Raw genomic sequence first — 22,843 nt, 5'->3', positions numbered from 1 at the left:
TCAAAATAATCATGTAGGACGCTTAAACTGATTGCTAGAATGTCAAACTTTTTATAGCATTATTCATCATACTTGAACGTTCTTTATAATTATTTTGATGGTCTAACAAAGTTATTTTCATATCTCTGCATCAGTCTATGCTAAATTTTTAGATACTTTAGTAAAACCGTTCTTTTTGGAGTAAATATGAAATATCTATGTATATTTACATCCTATGTCTAGCAATATATATAATTATTTTAATCTGAGTTCTATTTAACTCTAGATAGCACAAAACGTTCTATAAATGTCTGTAAACATTTTACGAACATCCGAATATCTATAGAACATCTTTGAATTCTCTAAATAAATTTGTTGCAGATGAAGCTAAAGGATCCGACGAAGGCATTTCCCATGGATCAACACTTTCTCGCTTACAGTCAACAACCGGTTTACGTGATATCAGGATCGGAGCAGAATGAGAAAGAAAAGGAGACTGCGGCACAGCTAGAGAATATTCATACATCGGACACCATCATCGGAGCATAAAACGAATCAATGCTTTTTACATAGATAATTTCCACTTTGTACGATAGTGATTCTTAAATCTTTTTTTCCAGGAGTACTCATAGTAGCGATTTATGGAGTATAATGGGTGTAAAGAGACACGTCAGTCAAAATCCTTCGAAGCACATGCGTTTCCGAAGATAATAATTGCACGGTAATTTATTTTTTACACCTTTTTTACTATTTCTATATAATTTTTTTTTTAATATACAGGACAGATAATATAACCTGTAAGGAGATAATTTTTTATAAAAATATATTTTGGAGCTGTAGAAAAAAAAAATTTCTTAACGCGGCTCTTTATTTTCGAAAAGGAAAAGATTCGTAAAATATAATAATTAGTAACATATTTATTCTTTTACGACTTGGAATATTCTTAACGATCTTATATTACGTAGCCAAATTTGTAGTCAATTGTCAGTCTCGACAACGGTTATTAATAAACAGAGACTCAAGAATCATCAGTGCAGCTGGAAACGCAAATTAATGTCGTACACGGCATATAGCATACATCATAGTCAAACCAATGTCATGTATGTCTCACTGTCAATCTCGCCGTATAATTTATTGTCCTCACGAGATTTATCATTATGGTCCATAGACTTGACGATCAAACGAATGCATCGCAAGCGACACTTTTGGATCCAGTGTTAATTAATTTTATAGATTAGATTCTATGTAGACAACTATTAAGATTTATTTGTATAACGTAAATTTATAAATTCTTGTAAATTCACTTACGCAACTTTGATACAGTACAAGCTCAAAAATATAATATAAACATAATTCGTTAAATTTCTCTAAAGCATAAAATAATGATCCTTTTGCGAAATCGGAAACATTTACTCGCGAACGACGAGTTTACCGATGGACATTAGTTTGATCGTCGAGGATCTAGGTATGGGAACTGATTTTATTATTTTTCATTGGTACTTGTCTTCATTACCTCTTTGATGTGGAAGTCATTAACGCAAGGTTGTCCTCTATCCGAAAATCCCGAGATGTAGAACGTCGTTACGTTAATACATCCACACGATTGTAAATAGATTATTATATTTATAGATTTATACTGTGTTCGATTATTTATATAGACAAATAAAGATCGGAATTCTCCTGTTTTCCAACAATAAGATTGTTCCCACAAACTACAAATTCCATTTCCGTCTACTATATTAAGATAAGTAAAATTGAGAAATGCTGCAAAAAGATATTTTATTTTAGAAGCATGATTTCTCATCTTTATACCTTCTATTCTCGTTAAAAATTAAAATGGAAACATTTTACACGCTTGGTTCAAAATATTAATTATATTTCTTTTTCATTACAAAATGAAATATCAGCAATATCAGAAAAATAAATATGTAATTTTTTTAGTTCACATCCTGGTGAAAATTTTTCTCAGAATTTTTGTAGGAATTTTTTTGGGACAATGTTTAGAGAAAGAATAATCTTACAATTTTTCATAATGTGAATTTCAAAATAATGTGAATTTCAAAATATTCCAAGATTTGTATAAAAAATCTGAGAATTTTTCTAAAATGTTATAAAATTATACAAAAATTTTGAAAAATTCTGAAAATCATAAATTAACATAAAAATTCAAAAAATTTATATAAAAAATTCTTATTTATAGTTTTACCTCTTCACCCAAGATAATTGTTTTCTTAATTATATTAAACAATCGGAAACTTATATACCAATTAATTAATTTATAGCTAAAACTTTTTTGTGCTTAATAATAAAATTTTTATCGACAAGTTTCGTCTTTACCGACGGCGAAATTGATTAAAAATTCGCGCGAATAGTTGTCTTCCACTGTTTGTTTATATTTTAATATAAAATTTCTTTTAACATAATTATAATTATTTTAATATTCAGTCATACTGTACTGTGCTTCTACATTTTATTTTTGCTATATATTTATACTGCAATTAAAGAAAATCTCGAGAAATCTGAAGAAACCGCACAAAGTCCAAGTTCTGCCACGAGCCACGAGACACGAACGTCAAGCGCAATCGCGCAAAACGTGAAAACCGAACAGACTCCTCCGTGAACGCAGCGCGCAGCGCTGGGCGCCCGGAGCCGTCCGAGGTAGGCCTGGAATGCGGTCGATGTTCGTTAGTGTGGAACGTAAATGAGCAATCGAGCGGTCCTCGATTCCGTTCGGGTCGGCGCAAGGCAGCCTAGAACAGGCAGCGAAGAGCCGTACGTCTCACGACCCATGGATACGCCGTCGTCTACGTCGTTCGGCGGCGGTCGTCGTTAGTGCGGGAAACGTCGCGTGCGCGCGCGGTTCGCCGATTTACGTGTCGCCGATTTTCTCGAGCCAGGGACAGGTGTGTAGGGGGTGCGAAGGGACACACGCGGGGGACGAGAGGAAAGCCCGATGGGTGTCAGGGGTACAAGAAGAAGACGAGGGCAGGCCCTGTACTCGTGTCCCGCGGTCGCCGTCGTCCTCGTCACGTCTTTATCGCCGTCGTCATCGTCATCGTCATCATCATACCGTCGTCGTACTGTCGTGAGTGTCGTGTCGCGATCAGCAACGAAGGCGGCGAACGGGCCGCGCTGCTGGTGCCTGTTATGCACGCAAGGCAAGCGCCCAGCGGAGTGTTCATAATTGCACCGCGTTCGTTAGTGCCCGTGGCGGAGGAGGAAAGAGTGAGGACGACGACGGGGTGGAGGAGGAGGTGGAGGCATAGGCGTAGGAGAGCGCTTGACACACACACACAGCGGAGGCGGGAGAGAGACACGAAGAGAAATGAGAAAGAGGGACAGAGGGATGGATTGAGACGCGGAGAGAGTAGTAGGGTAAAAGCGTGGGCGCGATTTTCTATATAAGCGCGTACCCCACGAGAGGTGATACCTGTCCGTCCGCGACGGTCGAGCAGAGGACAGAGAGAGAGAGAGAGAAAGGAGTGAGGGGGAGGAGAAAGAGAGAGCGCGTCGCCGCGTCGCGTTTCCCGCTCGTCTCTGCCTCTGCGGTCGTACGACGTCCGCTCTCGTCCGGGGTGTTTCCTTCGTCGTGATAAGGATGTTCACGATGTTCTCGGGCAAGATGAAGATCGAAATCTGTGAAGCGAGAAAGCTACGCGCGACCGACAAGCAGCGGAAGTTCTGGAAGGAGAAGGAGGAGCCCACGCTCGACCCGTACGTGCAGCTGGACGTCGACGAGCTTCACCTGGCCCGCACGACCACCAAGCTGAAAACCTCGGATCCGATATGGAATGAGTCCTTCATCCACGAGGTGCAGCAGGCGGTCTTTCTGGGTCTCACGATCTTCCACGACGCGGTACTGCCGCCGGATTACTTCATTGCCAATTGCAACATCCCATTCACGGAACTCGTTAAAAACCTGTACGAAGGGATCAACGATTTCTGGGTGAGTTTGCCCATCTGTGTTCTTGATCCTCTACTTATGAGTTTAAATGTATACGTCTTCACCACGCGCGTGCTGCACGCGTGTGTGCTAGCAGGTTAATATTGATATGATCTGAGTCGATTCTCTCCCCCCACACTTCTTCGTTTGCATTGCTGTAGACAAGATATAATCTGGACAAAAGAGTAGGATCTCAGTGTTATCGTTATCACTGGTGCAACCAAGTAAACAAACTACATCCAAGTCAGTATAAGTGAAAGATATATAATCTGAGTTAATTGTTTTGGATTTAATATTGCGTTAACACTATCTGGATACCAATTATGTAACTTTTCCTAGGATGAAAACATGAAAAGTGAAAAATTTTTTTATTAACTTTAATAAAGATTTCTACTTTTTACGTTTCTACTCTAGTAATAAAGTTACATGATTGGTATCTTAAGTTAGTTGTCTTCTCTTACTCCGTTTGTATTGTGTACGCAGAATATAATTTAGATAAAAGCAGAATTGGTATCGCTATTGCTACCATGTAAACAAACAATATTTAAATTGATAAAAATCAAATACATATCGGATTTAATACAACCTAAGTTCGTTCTCTTTCTTTATTTGTATTGTTGTTGGTAGGATATAATTTGGACAAGAAAACAGAGTTGTAGTGTAATCGCTATTAATGATACAATCAAGTGAACAACAATCAAACCAATACACAACACACACACACACACACACACACACACACACACACATATATATATATGTATATATACTATATCAAATATATAATAAACTCATACAACATGAGTTTAAATGAGTCTTGAGTTTGATACAATTTGAGTGAATTGTCTTCACTTTGTTTGCATTACTGTAAGCAGGATTACTAGTACTGGTGCAACCAAGTAAACAAACTACATATAACTTGTTTATCTGGATATAGGTCAAATATTATATTCAAGAATAAGAATAATTGTTTTTAAGTTAATTTTATGTGAAGAAAATGAATTGATTATTTGAAAAACAATATAAATTAGTATTTATTGAAATTGAGATATTAAGGAATACAGAATCAAGGAAAGTAGATGCACAATTTCTTTTAAATATTTCAATTTTAACAAAAAATAATTTATGTTACTTGTCAAGTGACAGTTCAAATATATTGTTGATATGTAATTATTTTTTATACAAGTATAAATGTAAACGATGCACTTTACAATAATATCTTGCTTCGTACAAAACTTTTAAGAAAAACAATGTATAAATGCTTTTATTTATTTTATTTATTGTATAAGTACATTAAATCAGTTTTCAACAAAATTTTAAATTGTGTATGGTACATGTGTCACGCATGTTTTATAGTTTCTACATTTATTTTAATGACATGTTGATGAATAATATCTCTTTAATCTGAAGAAAGCTGCTTCTTGAAAAATAATATTTAAAACATAATCTTTTATTAGATATTGAGATTTTAATGAAGTAGAGTTACTTCAATATATAATGGAAAATACTCTTTCTTTGTAATGATTTCAAAATTAGCCATGTTTGTTTCTCTCTTTTTTTGTTTAATGGAACTATACAATTCTTTTCTCATATAATTTGACTCCTACTATCATGCTTATAGAAGAACTTAAATAAGGTTAATTAAGTATAATATTAGTTTTATGAGATTATTCTGATATATTTTAACATTAAATATGAATATCTCATGAAATATTCATTTTTTTATATTTTTTTCTAAATATTTTAATGTATAGAATAGAATAAGATAAATTGTGCAAAGAAATTACATAATTGCTTTAATTAAAAGCGAAATATGTTATAGCACATTGCAAGTATTGTATGCTTTCTTTCAAAAGTAATTATATGTTTTCTTCATGTCAAAACATTAGTCACACAATGTCTTAAAATAATCATCTGAAAGGCATACCGTAGTGTTTCTGAATCAAGTCTACTTTCTTGCAAAAAATTTAGAGAATGCTTTTTTGCATAATTTTTTTAGCAAATGAGACTCGATTAAAAAAAGATGTCAAGATGTAAATTTATTCTTTTACATAAATGTGTTTTATGTTTATTTTTATATTTCATTATCTTGTACATAAAAATATTAAAATTAATGGGTTTAAAAAATTATTGTATTTTATAAAATATTTAAAATTGATATCAAAGTATAATTAGTAAATGAAACATTTTGTAAATTATTAAATATCTCATAAACTATTTATTGATATTATCTAGTGTGTTTATATATGCAAAATATTGAGGAAAATCGATTTTTAATTTAGGCAATATCTTTTGTTAATCTCATTCAAAAAATTAAATGAAGAAACAGTGCTTTATCTAAATTTTTATAACAATAAAAGAATTATTTTACATTTAATTCAGAACATCGGATATTTATTAGACAACTATTTTGGAAACGTCATATTGGGAACATTTATATTATATTGTTATGCTAATATCAAAATAATATAATTTAATCAGTAAATGAATAATTTTAAAATATTGAAATAGCGTTATGCTTTATTATTAGAAAATCAAGTTTGGCAATTATAGATTTCTTTTTTTTTATTTTTTATTTTTTTATTGAACATTTACTTTGTTTTCCAACGAAATAAATAAAGTGTAAAAGAGCTTTTTGTCGCAGAAAACTCCATTATATTCTATTGATAAAAACTGATACAATAGATTTATTCTACAAGCAGCCAATTTATCGACAACAGTCACGCTTGATATATTTTTTACAAATAAAAATGATTAGTAAAAATTATTTTTCTCATTTATAAAAAATGTGAATATGTTGGATAAACACTTAGTTTTTAATCATATATTATTTGTTATTAGAATTAATGAAATTATAAATCATAATAATATACATTAATAATGTATCATAATTATGTTAACATGAATATACAGCAATCTTTTTTTTATATTAGAACAAAGTGTTAATTCTAAAAAAGAAATATTTTATTAATTAAATTTGAAAGTATACAAAAGTATAGTGAAATTAATTTAAGGAACTATTATCTACTTGTTTCTCAAATTATTGTGCAAACATAAGTTTTAACTTTATAACTGACGTCTGGCCTTTTTCTAAAAAAAATTATAAAAAATACGCATTTTTATTAGAATTATACACAATAATATTCAACTAAATCTAAGAAATCTAGTGTAATAGACTGTACGTATGAAAATACAGTACATTTCATTTTAAGACTAACTGACAATAAAAACTGTTACAGGTTGAACTAGAACCTCAGGGAAGGTTGCGACTAAAAGTAGACATGTGGAATGATCCAAGTAAGAAAAATCTCAATATTTCATAAGTATACGTGATTCATTAACTTGATTTAATATTTTAGTTCGACAACCAAGTTTCTATGGAGAGTATAGTGGTGGGGAACACAGTCGTGTTAAAGGCAAGAAGGACCGGCATGAATTTAAGGAGAAAAAACAGGCCCTGAATCGTCGGAGAGCGATGCGACGGAGAATTCATCAAGTGAATGGGCACAAATTCATGGCTACCTTTTTGAGGCAACCGACATTTTGTTCGCACTGTCGTGACTTTATTTGGTATGTATGTCCGTGCGAAAAAAAACATCGCTTCTCATCGCTTAAGAATCTACGTACAAACACTTCTTGACGCTATCTTTGATAGCCGAGTGCGTGCTATCTCGAAATACTTGGTAAACGGAAGCATGCTTGAACTGATGTATATTTTCACCCGTGACTATATTTACAGATGTCTGTCAAAATTTAGTGCACATCGAATTAATTGATTGGAAATTTTGCAAAATGCAGGATTGCATGTATTGGGTATTTGGTCCTTCCTCATTAGATTAGTAATGCTCAGAAGAGATTTATTGGTTAGTGTGTAATTAACAATGGTTGATATTGAAGAATGAATTATTACAAAGAATAATTTTAACTTAGGAGAATCGGATGCAGATTAGAAAAAGCGCCAGCTTGGTATTGCTATGACCAGGGTATATTTCAAATGCTATTTGGGACAAATTTCTCGGTTTCAAATGGGCTGCATGCTTGGGTTTTTACAAGAGCACGTGCCTTATTTGCTGAATCTATTTCGAGATCTAGGTGTTGGGGATATTTGCAAAACATCATTCCAATTGGCAATATTATTAAATAAACAATAACCAATTTGTAAAATAGGAGGTTAAATATTGGCTAGGATCTATGAAGTGATTTTCAAATCTTTCTCATCGCACAAGTCCTTTATCATCTAAAAATCAAGGAATCTAGCATAGACGATGACTAAGCATGAGTGAAGAAGGCAAACGTATGTGTCTTAAGAGGGATTATGAGGATACGATGTGACGTGTTTTGTCTGTTATATTTCAGGGGCTTGGGCAAGCAGGGCTATCAGTGTCAAGGTGAGAAGACACATACACCGTTATTAACAGATTATAGTTATGTATCCGCTTTGCCGCACCCTATATGTATGAATGTGTATGTGTGTATGTGTGGGTATGTGTGGATGTGTAATTACGAGTGTGTGCGTGTGATTTAACAATGAGAAAAATCACGATTAAGACTCTTAATCAATTGATTTAACCAGCTTACCTCTTTGACGCTTCATTCCTAACTACTGTAGCGCCTCATAACTGTCGCATCAGTTCATGCACTTTCTACCTCATTGCAGTCAGTACACTTGGTCGCTCTAGGATTAATCTGCTTCATGAAAATATTTCAGTACTTATGGCTACATTAGTCACTTAAGGATTTTTGTTCTTAATGGTTGAGTCTCCTGATTTTATTTTTTTTTTTGCTTTGATACAATTCACATCTGTGGCCAAATAATCCATTGGGTTTATTGCATGTTGCTCTTCGATATAATTTTATGAATATGCCATTTTAGAACTTGGTAACATTTTTAATATCAAAACCTCCCAATTGCCAATGTCAATAATAACATTAAGTGAATCACAATTTTATTTCTGCTTATTATAATTTCTTAGATGCGTCTTATCATGCATGCAGCTAGCTTTGGACGTGCTGTATTTGGCGTTATGTCTCTGAAAAGTGAGCATTTTTATAAGGGCAACTTTACATGTTGCTGTTTCAGTATGCACTTGCGTAGTCCACAAAAGATGTCATATGTTGGTAATAACCAAATGCCCAGGAATGAAAGATGAGGTATGTTTATCTCTACAGTGATGTGACATTATAGAAATATTACAAATAATTATGACATTGATATTATCAAGATTATTGATATTCTATTAAACATTCTATTTCTGAACATGTCACTGCATTTTCTAATCTCCAGTTAACTATCTACGAGTAATTTTATGATTGATAAATCAATTGATAAATTAAATCTTTATATTATTAGTCTTAGTTTTATTCTATTAGATTTCATTACTTTCATTGATCCTGTTCTCTAAATTTGTGATTTTTTTCAAATGATTCACTTAGGGTAATGCAACCGGAGGAGCAGAGGCGATCCAAGCTACCCAAGAAATAGCACGTTTCAATATAGACGTTCCTCACCGTTTTGCTCTTCATAATTACAAAAGATTTACGTTTTGTGATCACTGTGGATCCTTACTGTACGGTTTGTTTAAGCAAGGCTTACAATGTGAAGGTAATGTAAACATTTATATATTTCTTTTTATTAAAATTTTTGTAAACTTATTAAATTATATTGTATTTCTTTTCATTCAGCTTGTAATATGAATGTTCATAAACGATGTCAAAAGAACGTTCCAAATAGTTGCGGTCTCAATACCAAAGCTATGAGCGAAATTCTAAAAACGATAAATTTCTGTGCAAACAAGCAATCGAAAGCTCCAAAAATTAGAGTATCTTCACGCCCGCAAACACCTACGATTGCAGAAAGAGGGGAAGACGACGACGACAAAAACTTTAAAAAGGATAAAAAGGGAATGAAAAAAGGGCAAAAAAAAGGACAAAAAGAAAAAACGATAAAAGAGGGAAAACCGGGAGACGAGTCAAGAAAAGGGTCCAAAAGAGATGATCTGTCGGATGATCTAACAGACGAATTGACGGAAGAACAGTCAGACGATATGGGCAGTTCACAGTCAAGTCTAAAAGACATGTCATATTATGCCAAAGATGACGATAGGAACAGCGATTTAAAAAAATTCAGTTTAGATGACTTTAATTTTATTAAAGTTCTTGGTAAAGGCAGTTTTGGTAAAGTAATGTTAGTCGAGCGGAAAGCCAGTCCCGATGAGATTTATGCCGTGAAAATTCTGAAGAAGAGTGTCATTATTCAAGACGACGACGTGGACTGCACGATGACGGAAAAGAGGATTTTGACCCTCGCAGCGAGACATCCTTTCCTGACAGCCATCCACAGTTGTTTCCAAACGGCTGATCGACTTTTTTTCGTTATGGAATACGTCAAAGGAGGTATACAAATCGTTATTTTAGAATAAAATATTTCTATTTATCTGGATGTTGTATTAGCGTGTCTTTCTTGTTCCAGGTGATCTGATGTTCCATATTCAGAAGGCTCGAAAGTTTGACGAACCAAGGGCACGTTTTTATGCGGCAGAGGTGATACTCGCGCTTCAGTTCTTGCATAGAAATCACATTATATACCGTGATCTGAAACTGGACAACATACTGCTCGATGCAGAAGGACATTGTAAATTGGCGGATTTCGGAATGTGTAAAGAGAATATAATCGAGGGAGAATCGACAACATCGACGTTTTGCGGCACGCCGGACTATATAGCTCCCGAGATACTCCAAGAGTTGCCGTATGGTGCTAGTGTTGATTGGTGGGCTCTCGGTGTTTTATTATACGAGATGGTGGCTGGACAACCACCTTTCGAGGCCGAGAACGAGGACGATTTGTTCGAATCGATTTTACGGGACGACTTAGTGTTTCCAGGGTGGGTTTCTCCGGAAGCGGAGTCCGTTTTAAAAGCCTTTATGACCAAGAATCCTGCCAAGCGATTAGGTTGTGTTGCAGCCGACGGTGGCGAAAGTGCCATAAGGGTCCACCCGTTTTTTAAATACCTAGATTGGGAAGCTCTCGAAGCGCGTAAAATAAAACCTCCAATCAGACCTAAAATTGTGAGTTTTGTTGCTTTGTTACTCTGATTAATAAATAGTAAATTGTGATCAATTGTGTAACGCAATTGCTCTTTATAATTTTCAGAAAAATGAAAAAGATGCCTTGAACTTTGATACGGAATTCACGAAGGAGGATCCCGTGTTGACGCCGGAGAGTGCGGATAAATTGAGCGACATTAATCAAGAAGAGTTTCGTGGTTTCTCCATAGTAAATAGGGACTTCAATCCATTCAGGTATACTACGCAATAAAAGACGATGAGTTCCGGTTTAAAAAAACTTCGGTTTTATTGTAATATCATCCTTCTCGTTTGACGCATTGCTTTGTTTAGCTCATTCACTATCATGTTAAGTGTGAATTAGGCATTTTTAAAACTGTTCGAGATCTCCTTTGATAATTTGACGGAAATGATTCTATCTGTCGCAAAAAAGGAAGTTTTTTTGACCAATCGAGACACATTAATAGCAATCAAAATGCTAACAAAATCGAGATTAGTAAAAAAAAACTATTCAATTTAGAGATCAAATAAAATATGATATATATCAGGCGAATGCACGTGTTATTTCGTATTTAAAGAGAATTGTGGACTTTTTCTTGATCTTTTAAGTAGGTCTTAATACCAATTTTTAATCAAAGTACATATATGAAAATATGCAATCTGCATCTCTTCTCTCTCCCACCCCCCTTTCTCTCTCCAATAATATCTGTGTCTATTCATCAACAGTAGTTTTATTACATACATGCCATTGGATGTTATGTATAATAGACGATATATACAAATATGGACGATGAACATGCAAAAGACAAGGCGTTAGCAATACTGCTGCCTAACCAAAATGAAATAAGATATTGAAACATTGATTTATGAAAATTATACGATGAGTTGAAATGAAAATATGACACGCCTATATTTCAAATTAAAGTATATGAAGATAAATAATTTATATCATATCTGTCTATATATTCATATAACAATAATATAATAGTTGTATTGTATACATGCAACTGAATATTATACATAATAGATAATATAAATGAGAGTATAAAAAGCAAGGCACAAGCAATACTGCTGCTGTGAAGCCTAACCAAAATGAGAGATTTAAAACAATTTATGAAATGATTTCTGAAAATCTTAGGGTGAGCTGTATGTGATGAAATATGATACGCCTGTTTCCAATCAAAGTATATGAAGATATTTATAATCTGTATCGTATCTGTCTATATATATATCTATAAAGTAATACTAATAATAGGAACTGTATTATATACATACAAAATTGGATATTATATATAATAGATGATATATATAAATGAAAGAGTACATGTATAAAGCAAGGCACCAACAATACTGCTGTTATAAAGCCTAAAACCAAATGAAATAAGTGATTAAAACAATTATTTACAAAAAAAATGTAGGATGAGTATAATGAAACCATGATATGCCTGTTTCCAATCAAAATATGTGAATATATATAATCGATATTATGTCTGTCTATATATCCATATAAGATAGCAACCATAATGATAATAATAATTGGATATTATATATAATTGACGATAATGAATGATATAAATGAAGGATGTATACATGTGAGAGGCTAGGCACTAGCAATATTATTGCTACGAAACCTAACCAAAATGAAATAAGAGATAGACCGAAACATAGAAATAGAAACATAGAGAATTATAGGATAAATCACGCGTGATGAAATCTGATGCATTGAAGAGAGAGAAGAGTAAATATACTGCAATATAATTTTAATTCGGCCATCTATCATCACTATCAAGAGAAAGCGGCACGAGATTTTACGAATTGCAGGGAGTAAGAGAAAAGATTACGATTAGATTCATTGCGGTAAATCTCCTTTTAATTATTTTTAATAATTCTTTGCGTACGGATGATAGGTAACATCATGAAACGTTCCACTTTTAGTACATGTACTAAATAATTATCTTTTAATTATTCCCATAATCAATATGTGTATATATGTACGTTTGTATATATCTAATTGATTTTAACAAAGCGTGGAACAAGCGAGAAGGACGATCATAATTTAAAAGATACTTCATTTAAAATAGGAAAACTCGCAACGGACAAGTTCTAAATTTGCATTTGTAATTCTCACGGCTATTATCAAATGCAATCTCGCGAGCGAGGTTGATATCTTTATAGAAACAAATGCATCTAAGCGATTTCGATGCTTAGATGAACTTGTTGCTTTTGCTCGACCTAAGACCTTTGTCTGGAACTCTCCAATGCTTCGTTTCGAAACAAATTGTAATTCGTTAACAACTCATTTCAAAACGATGCGTCGCGAAGTCGTAGACTGTAAATCTGTTTAAAGACACCTACTTAGAGACGTGTTTGGGCTGGAGCAGGTGAATAAAGAGAAGCGAGGGACATAATATATCCAAACTTCAATGTCGTAGACAATAGATTGATAGAGAAACGTAATGAATGTTGAAAAAGGGAATTTTTAGTATTTAATTATAATAATTAACGAAACGAGAGCAAAATCGATAGCAATATCGGGAGCATGCGTTATATTAGGACGCTTTTTGGCGCGCACCTTTCTCCTGATGACAAAAACGAAAACCGGGACACAGCGAGCCCCGGTGTCTTGCCGTCATCGGCGACGGCACAAGTGCGACTCGACTTTATGATATCGTCATTGTATAAACGTACATTTTTATGTCCTTCGCAGATCTTAGGCCTGCAAAATAAGAGAGCGCAAGCGGGACTGTAAGGAGCACTTACCCTTGTTTCCCGGACACCCGGATCCTCACGATACCGACGCGCCTTTCGAGAGCTTGTACGAGAATGGGAATTCTTTGCGCCTTCGAAGTAAGAGGGTGATGTGAGGGAAGGGAGCCCGTGACACATTCGTTGATCGTGCGTCTTGCTGTCGTTTGCGATCGGGCGTTGACCAGCAAATTGTAACGTTCTGAGCGCCAGGAGTATTAACTTCCGATGGAGACTGTCGATACTTTTCTTCTCCGTGTACTTCCATGTGTATACCTCCCTGCTATACATCCTCACCGTAGTGTTCCTACGAATCAAACACACGGAGACACCGTGTATATTGATTCGCGCTACGGTGTCTCCTCGTCACCAACGATCGTAATCCGATTACGGCCGCTAATTGCACGTCTCCTTATATTTATCGGCGTTTTTTCTTGTCCCCTTGTGACCCATCTATCTTCTTCGGCCCGTCGACGCGATAGAGAACTATCTCGATGTGTAAAAGTACCTGACGAAGACATAAGACGATCGATAGCTCGCATCTCTTCGTATTCTTGACATCGTCGAACATAATTTTTGAGTCTATATTCGCTAAAAAGAAACTATTTATGAAGTTTCGTCGACGTACGCGCATCCTTCTTCGGCCCGTCGACGCGATAGAAAAAAATCTATCTCGATGTAAAAAGTACCTGATGAAGGCGCAAGACGACCGTTAGCTCGCGTCTCTTCGTATTCTCGGTGTCATCAAACATGATTACTTATGCTCATATTTTTTCACTAAGTCTATGAAGCTTCATCGACATGTACGCACTATTCTTCGACCCGTCAATACGATATATAGGGACTATCTCGATGTAAAAGTACCTGACGAAGGCGAAAAAAGTTTGGTCATGTCTCCTCGTATTCGTAACACCTTCAGATGTGATTACCGAACTCGTATTCTCTTGCCATGCCTATGAAGCTTCGTCGGCGTGTGGTGTATTTACTATGAATCTAGTCAGAATGGAGATTTACGGAACGGATCTGGTCTGAGGATTCGTGTTGCGGCGGATGAGTCAAAGTCTAAAGAGAAGAGAGCGAGAGAAACGGGTTAGTCCGGCCTACGCTTTAAGAAGAAGAAAAAAAAACAAAGCATTAAAGACGGTCTTGTACGTTATTTCGAGAGAAAATTACAGCTATATCGTATAATTATATTGTTATGTCTAGGATTATAATGTACGTGCATTAAACCTGGCAAAAAAGAAAAAAGCAGTGAGGAGGGTCGTATGGCGCGACCTTTCCTGTTAGATTTATATCGAGTGTTATCGGATGTCTATTTCGGCGTATCGGTCCTCTCGTTTCTCATAACGATATACATACATACATACATACATACGTACATATACATACATACATACATATATATATATATATATATATATATATATATATATATATATATATGTATATATGTATGTATGTATGTATATACATACATATTTATTATCGCGATCATATCGCTCGTGTCGCGTTACCTCGACGATCGCCGAACGGATCTACGAAAGAACACAACAATTGCCGTCCTTAGCACATCGATTCGACAAAATCGACTTCGACAAAATCGACTCCGACGTAAACGTCAAAATTCCTTTCGGATCTCAGTACACCTTGTGATAAGCTCTCTCTTCGAGAACACCCGAAACCGAATTGTTGTCCGTTCGAGCGACGCAGTGATTCTGTGAAAGCCAAGTGAGGTGGTATTCTAACTTCTCGTCTTCGACGGTCATCGAGGACCGCGGGAACGGGTGCGTTAGTTTATTTGCCTGCTTCCTTCTTTTAAGTTATATCGTTCGCGCGACGGCATCGCACTCTTCCATTAATTTTCTCGCGAGTGTAAGATACGGCGTGTTTTTTAGTTTAGAAAAGTATTTCCAAAGTCGCGTGTGAGTTTTTATTCAGAGATTTTTATCAAAACGTTACTTACTGTGTACGGTTAAATCGACGTCCCTCCAATTCCATATATTTATAACTTTCCTGTTATGATAGGTCAGATTACTTACCGATTTGTACTCCTTTTGTATAGAGCCGGCATTCGTTTAATTAATGGTTGCGTTATACACGCGTGCCGACCGTCTTCGCAGCTGTTAATTAAACGTCAAATTCGTCGTTAAGATTTTTACATTAAGACGGAATTTATCGTCTAGGTGATGCTTAATTTTTTTGTAGTTTCTTTTTTTTACAGTTAACGCAATTTGTACTTGCGAGGGAGAACTATCGTCGGGAAGTATGGCTATCTGACTCGATAATTAACAGAACTGTTTCCGACGATAGTGCTCTGCAACTCGATTTCCCAATCTGCGAGTATTTCGCTGTGAGATTTTTGTAATAACTAGTCACTCGTTTAATGCACAAAGAAAATGATCTGCTGTTACGCAGGTCATCGCTATTTTCCTGCATCATCTACCGGGCACCTGCGTCATATTCTATTTAGAGAACCAAAGTGACAGAACTTATGTATTACGTTTGTAGTGACAAACGTCATGTAGCCCGAAACGATTGAGGGCAGGTGCAGTGCGTAGATTTGATGCCATTGCAATGCAATGGATTTGATTTTAATGTCAGTTGATGTAATATTGTTGTATGTATATATAAATGTATGATTGATATATATATATGATATATATTGTATATATGATATATATATATGTAAATGTAATATTGTTGTACGTATATCCAAATAGCGTATTAACAAAAAGGATGATATAAATTGTAATGCAAGAAAAATGCTAAACAAGAAAGAATTAATATTGTTGCAATATAGAGATTAGATGAAACACTGAAAATACAAGTGGACTAAATCCAGTTTCGAAAAAATTTAAATCGGATATTCAGCGACTCACTTTGACATCTCGTTTTTCATAATTAAAATAGATCATTGTCTTCACATTAGTCACGTTTTTCTTTTCCTTTTTTTTTTCATTATAACACAATGACTCGAAATTGGTGTCGTATAATGATCTACTCATATTTTCAGCGTTTCAAGTGAATAGGATCTCGTGACTACCGATGATGGTACCTTTTTAAGATATAAGGATATATATACATATATATGTGTATATATATAAAACGTATATATAACATATATATATGTTATATAATACAATTGCATTATAGAATGATGTCCTTTTTGTTTCTTCAGACCTACATTAAAATCCTTAAGTTTTATTTTAGTTCAACGATCTTGATATTAGCCGAGATAAGGGAAATAAATAGGGATTAATGTCGCTGAACTCGAATGAATCTTAGATTTTATTCTGGGTCTGAAAAAATAAGAGGAGCGCGTGCAATGTGGAGCTCTGTATATCGTCTTATGCCTGTGTGTGATGCACGGTGTCGGATAAAATCAATTTGAAGAGAAAAAGAGACGCGTTTTGAGAGAGAATCTGTAAATAATCAGCGTTAATAATCAGCATCAGCTTAGCTTTGATAAACGTCAAGCGATCACTCTTGCCGTCGGTGCCTGTGTACTTTATAATAACAGAAGTTATTAAAAAGACTCACCGACTTGCACGCGGAAATGAGAGTGATTGTTGATGTGAGTATGACTGGCAAACGACGTTCGAGAGTTTCGTGACGCACACGGACTGCAACTTTGCATGTGACAAAAACGAACGGACGCCTCTCCGTGGCATTTATTTTATCCGTTCTTTATATTTGTTACTTGATATGAAGGAAATTAAATTATTATGTTGTCAATACGCATACACACGCACACGCATACACGATATCGTCGAACGTTTGTAAACCGGAAATACAAAACGCGATGTAAATGCCAATTTCCTCCTTCTTTATTTCTCACAATTCCACACTTTTCTTTATAAAGAGATAGAAAAAGAAAGAGATTATTTTATAATACGTGGATGTATTTTATTATATTTATTACATTATTGTTTCCAGAGATTTCTTTTATTTTTCTATAACAATGATTATGTGTGATGATCGTGGCGTAAGAGTTGCGCAGCTGCTCTCTATACTATAGATCGAGGTTCAAATCTACTCATATCAGATTTTTAATTCATCATCACCTCTTGGAAGGCAATGGCAAACTACCAAGAATATCCTTGTAAAGACTATGAAACTTGCATGAGCATGCATCAAATCGAGAGTACGATCTTCAGTCATAATGAGTCAATTTAAAACAATGAGAGATTATAACAATTTTTTTAATAAAAATGAAAAAAAGTTTTTTATAATTATTTAATATTTTCTCAATTATATAGACTTTTTCTTAATCCTTTAAAAATTATTCTTTCTGGCACTTGCATAATTTTGCATTTTCAGTTTACAATTAGATCTAGATTTATTGTAGTTAAAACAGATCTGACTATTTTTGTGTCTATGTATTACTCAATATAGCTTAAGTACGTGAATGTACCTTGCGATAATTTATTCTTTCTTAATATATTCTACGATTTCCTTTGATGACAGACGGAAGGATGAGAGAAAAAAAAATAGAGAAAGAATGGAGTGAGAGAAATAAAGGAAATAGCCGTCCGTAATAATCGAAAATTATAGAAAAGTGACCGGTTGAATTTAAGAGAAGCACTGAGGGAAGTGATGGTACGTAGAAATATAATGATTGTTGTGTTAACTATAATTCACGCACCATTATTTCCTTTTCATCAGTATCTCACTCAATTCAACCGGTTCACACTTCCACGTACCATCGCTAGCTTTATCGTTAACTTTACATAGCAAAATGTAAGATATATATGTTACGTTATTTGTCGTTATCGTTAAACGGCTTTACATATTGTGAAAATTCTTGCGTAGGATATTGCGAATTGCTTCGTTTTAGGATCATTGTAATGCCCTCCTTTCCGCCCGAATTTATCTCCGAGTACATAGATATATATTGAATTGCGTCGTGTGAATTGTTATTAAATTCATTGTCTTTTACAGACTTGATCGACACCGTTTATACCAATCCGTCAAAGAAAAACAACGCGACACATCGGGCGACCGTATACGGGATATTTATTTTTTTATACTTTATTGGATACTCTGATATAAAGTCATCGTGTACTAAGAATCCGATAAAGCGTAGTAATTATGTACTATCGCCAAATAACACGATCAAAGATCTCGCGCAAGAATTTGACGTACGCTTTGTTGACGTATTCCGAGCACACATTATTTCGGATACTCGCGTGATCTAGTTTGCGTAATTTTAAATAGCGTTTGTTAGGTTTTTGTACAGCGTTGTTATATCTGGAAGTGCATCGCTCGATAGTGCAGGGCCTCTAAATCGACGAATCATGCGTACAGGCAGACGTGTAGCTGTTCATCAAAGAGCAAACAAAAGGACGAATAAATGAGTAAATTATTCATCTTCGCACAATCGTAGAATTATTGAGAGGATTCTCATATGATAGTTCACGTTTGTCTGTACTCGCATATTTCCGGCGTTTACTGCGTTTCACAAATTGTGCTGATTCCACTTAATATGAATTACTTAAGCCTATCTCATCGCAATAGACAACTGGTACGTGGATCTATGTGCGTATGCGCGCGCGCGCGCGCGCGTGTGTGTGTGTGTGTGTATGTGTGTGTGTGCGCGAGCGAATGCGTGATAGAGATGATGTGACAAGGAGCGGTTCCCTTCCACGACTTCTCTTTACAATTGTGATAGAGGAAAGAAGCGCGTGTGCAAAATCGGCCGTCCGTTCTCGAAGAGACCCTATTTTAATGACTCTTAATTAATCGGTAATTTATTTTCGAGAGATAGAGAAAAAGAGATTTGCAATGCATCACGTGCGCGTGCGTAATTGTATGCGTGATAATTTCGCGATTCTTTTTAACAGAGGGAGGGAGAAAAGTCATCGCAATTGTATGCCAGTTACGTAAGTCCGTTGCCAAAACAAGGCCCATTCTGCACCCGCGCCGTTAGATAGATGTTATTAGCGAACGTTACGAATGAGCATTATTTATTTCTTGTATTTATATCTCGTCAACTGTAGAAAAATATTAACGTTAGTTTATGAATTTTATTATCTGGTGCTGAAGGCCGAATGTGCATTTCCTCCGATGCGAATCAAACGCGAGCATTCCTATTCGATGAGATTTCGCGTGACATCGTAACACTTTTGTTATAATCTCACGAGAAATTTTAGCCACATTCTTATATAGCATATTTTCACAAATACAGATACAAGTCGGAGAGAATATGCGGCCATCCACACGTACACGTACATATACACATACAAGATACGTACACAAGGATAAGTTACATATTATGTAACGTCACGGACTGGTGATCGAAGGGTCAACAATCCACGTATCGTAAAATTATTTTTGTATGTTTTATTATTTCGCGAATCTCAGTGAAGTGGCTGTAAGTAGTTTACGGCGCGAGTTTTGTGGTGAACAACCGTTTCTCGTTTCGAGAGCAGGAACAAAAAGAAAATAGTAAGGGAGAGACCTGCGATACATGTAGACTGAGTCGCGTGTATTGATGCTTTTGATGTTTTCCGATATAGGGAGAGACATAACGAGGCTAATGTTAGAGAGAGACCCGGTGCACGAGATACCCCCCGTTTTTCCCTGTGGCACGCATTTTTCCTGTTCCACTCATCGTCCCAAAGTAGATGCAGCTCTAAAATCTGTCTAATTATTACATCTGAAAGAAAAGGATAAATTGCTTGCTTTTAGCGTACGCCGTCCTTCTCTCTACGTATCCGCGAAGAATCTCAGCAATTTAATTGCAAGTGCCAAAAGAGAAGAGAGAAAAAAAAGAAAAGAAAAAGGGGGGATGTCGGCGAACACGAGACGTGTCGTCGCGCGCGCGACACGCATGCATACACACACTTCTGTACAAATTTTAGGGACAGATATGTGAATTAAACCTAGCAGACGCGAGGGTGGATAAAATTATATATATTAACATATCAGTATAATTAATATAGTATATAGTGTATAGTGTATGTCCGCGCGTGTGTGTATGCGTGTGTGTTGCGTGTATGTGTACACATAAACCATGTGTACATATATATATGTATATATCATATATAATACATATTATATATAATATATATCAGATATATTAATGTTATGTTACATATATATTATATATATATGTTATATATATAATATACAGTGTTTGAAACAAGATAAAATAAGACACGTGTTTTTATACGGGGAGAATTTTTTCTTAGAATTTACCTTCAAAATGGTGGTAGTTGTGGAACAACATGGATTTCAGAATTTTATTATAATTTTAGTAAAATGTGTAACTAAATTGTATAATTATATAATATGTAAGATTTTATTAAAATTTTACTAATAGTATAGTAAAATTGTTTGAAGTCTATGTTGTCTTAAGTATAAATTCTAGAAGAAAATTCTTTCCGTGTATGAACTTTATTCCTTATTTTTGTGCCCCTTATCCACTGCTGTAGTGAATTCTACATGTTACGGAATACCTTGTATATTATAGTATATATATACATATATATTTTTATTGTATATGTATATATATGTATATATACATATATATATTCATACATACACAGGCATGCACTATGTATTTTATATATAATTGAGATACATACGAATTATACCACAATCAATTATCGAGTTCCAAAAAAACCATTTTATTTCGACGTGATTCAAAATGACCATACTCAATAGGAAATAGAGAGAAGGTGTGTGAAAATTGAAAGATGAATGGACAAGAGTGGCGGGAAAAAAAATTGCAGTGAATGATACGAACGGGAAGAGCATGTTTAAAATGTTGAGGTCTGCATATTGCATTTGTGTTTGTTACCGTGTTTCAACTCTTAACGCTTAAGAGAGAGAACGTCGTTACGAAGCTATCCACCTTAATGGTCGTCGATATCCAAATAGATGATTGTTTGTTGTCATATTCGATCATCATCATTGTTACTATTCCATTACACGCCGACTAGCGTTATCATTATTGTCATTTTTTTTTTATTGTCGCAGTTTTATTATTCTGGTGATTATTTAATGTAAAAAAAATGGAAAAAAGAATGTACGCGGGTGCACACAAAAATGATTGCCTCTGTCTTTGCTGTCTCGATTTGGTTTCCTCGGTGCCGTGGTCACGAAGCTGGTCACAAAGTAGGATTAGATGAAAACAAAGATGCGTATATTTCATATAATATATGTATATATACATATACGTACACACACACACATATATATGTATATATGTATATATAAAATAAAGAGAAGTATGAAATATATACTTGCATCCGAGTTAAACTGTCGCTCGTGTCGCACAAATAATTACACGGGCAATTGCCTGAAAGAATATTTGTCTGATTGTTATTTGTCTGATTGTTATTTGTCTGATTGTTGTCTAAAGTGTCTCAAATATAAAGCAAAGGCAAGAATAACCGTGTCCTCGTTCAATTCTCTGTATCGCCTATGCGATATCCTTCATTAATTTCATGTATTAATTTGCGAATAAAATTAATTTGCATGAAAAGATAATTTGCGTTTTGAGCGATTTCTGTATATGACTAAACACCTTCCCGGTATATTCTTGCACTTATAAAAAAAGTGAGACCATATGAAAATAGACTACCACTCAATTTTTTCCTTTACTATTGTTTTTCTGTCTTCAATTAAACAAGAACAGCCCATTCCAATTACATGATTCACAGGACATAGTTCTTGTTTAATATTTGTATTAATTTCATACAATATATTAGCACTCTGTAAATACATTGTTTTTCAGCACCTTTACACATGTTGAATCACGACACTTCTAAATTAATTTTCATTATTTTTACAAAAAACTTTAATAATACTTTAGAAAGTATTTGTATGGTTGTTTATTAAAAAAAATTATATATGAATATTATAACTAATTATAGTACTCTTGATTTTATAAAGAAAATAAATTCACAAGACGAAATTGTCGAATTGGGTGTACAGAGTGTTAATATTTAATAACATTATATTAAATTTATATATACATATATATCTTTTTATGCATAATACATATTAATATTGTATAAAAGTAGTAGAAAAAAAAATTTTTTTATTATATATATGTATATATAATATATATTTATTTCGTTATTTGTTGATATAATAGAATAATAA

General features: G+C 34.6%; 2 protein-coding genes across 4 annotated transcripts in view; both read left to right on the top strand.

Annotated features, from left to right (window-relative positions):
• LOC105196122 (neurogenic locus notch homolog protein 1) overlaps positions 1 to 1,676 on the top strand; it is a 28,482-nt gene extending 26,806 nt beyond the window's left edge. For both annotated transcript variants that reach the window (XM_026139549.2, XM_026139548.2), the window contains exon 9: positions 361 to 1,676. In XM_026139549.2, coding sequence (XP_025995334.2) covers positions 361 to 528 — 168 coding nt within the window. In that variant the 3' untranslated portion in view covers positions 529 to 1,676. The remainder of the gene's footprint in view (positions 1 to 360) is intronic.
• A 942-nt stretch (positions 1,677 to 2,618) lies between these two features.
• Positions 2,619 to 14,898, top strand: LOC105196123 (protein kinase C). 2 transcript variants are annotated; one of them, XM_011161882.3, is made up of 10 exons: positions 2,619 to 3,925; positions 7,162 to 7,219; positions 7,282 to 7,492; positions 8,279 to 8,310; positions 9,003 to 9,073; positions 9,356 to 9,524; positions 9,605 to 10,315; positions 10,392 to 10,987; positions 11,073 to 11,221; positions 13,692 to 14,898. In XM_011161882.3, the coding sequence occupies exons 1-10, from the start codon at positions 3,578 to 3,580 to the stop codon at positions 13,696 to 13,698; spliced, it is 2,352 nt and encodes a 783-aa protein (XP_011160184.1). In that variant the 5' UTR covers positions 2,619 to 3,577; the 3' UTR covers positions 13,699 to 14,898. The 2 variants fall into 2 exon arrangements, with proteins under 2 accessions (XP_011160184.1, XP_011160183.1); XM_011161881.3 differs by having other exon boundaries at positions 11,073 to 14,871.
• The last annotated feature ends 7,945 nt before the right edge of the window (positions 14,899 to 22,843 follow it).

This window comes from Solenopsis invicta, chromosome 4 (assembly GCF_016802725.1).
Source record: "Solenopsis invicta isolate M01_SB chromosome 4, UNIL_Sinv_3.0, whole genome shotgun sequence".
NCBI classification, from domain to species: Eukaryota; Metazoa; Arthropoda; class Insecta; order Hymenoptera; family Formicidae; genus Solenopsis; species Solenopsis invicta.
This window is presented reverse-complemented; position numbering and strand designations above follow the sequence as displayed.

What these genes read in the sequence shown, in the direction of transcription:
- LOC105196123 (XM_011161881.3), top strand. Translation starts at nt 3,578, where the DNA reads ATGTTCACGATGTTCTCGGGCAAGATGAAGATCGAAATCTGTGAAGCG. An exon ending in AAGGGATCAACGATTTCTGG is followed by an intron (nt 3,926 to 7,161) that starts GTGAGTTTGCCC and finishes AAACTGTTACAG; the next exon opens with GTTGAACTAGAACCTCAGGG. An exon ending in CACTGTCGTGACTTTATTTG is followed by an intron (nt 7,493 to 8,278) that starts GTATGTATGTCC and finishes GTTATATTTCAG; the next exon opens with GGGCTTGGGCAAGCAGGGCT.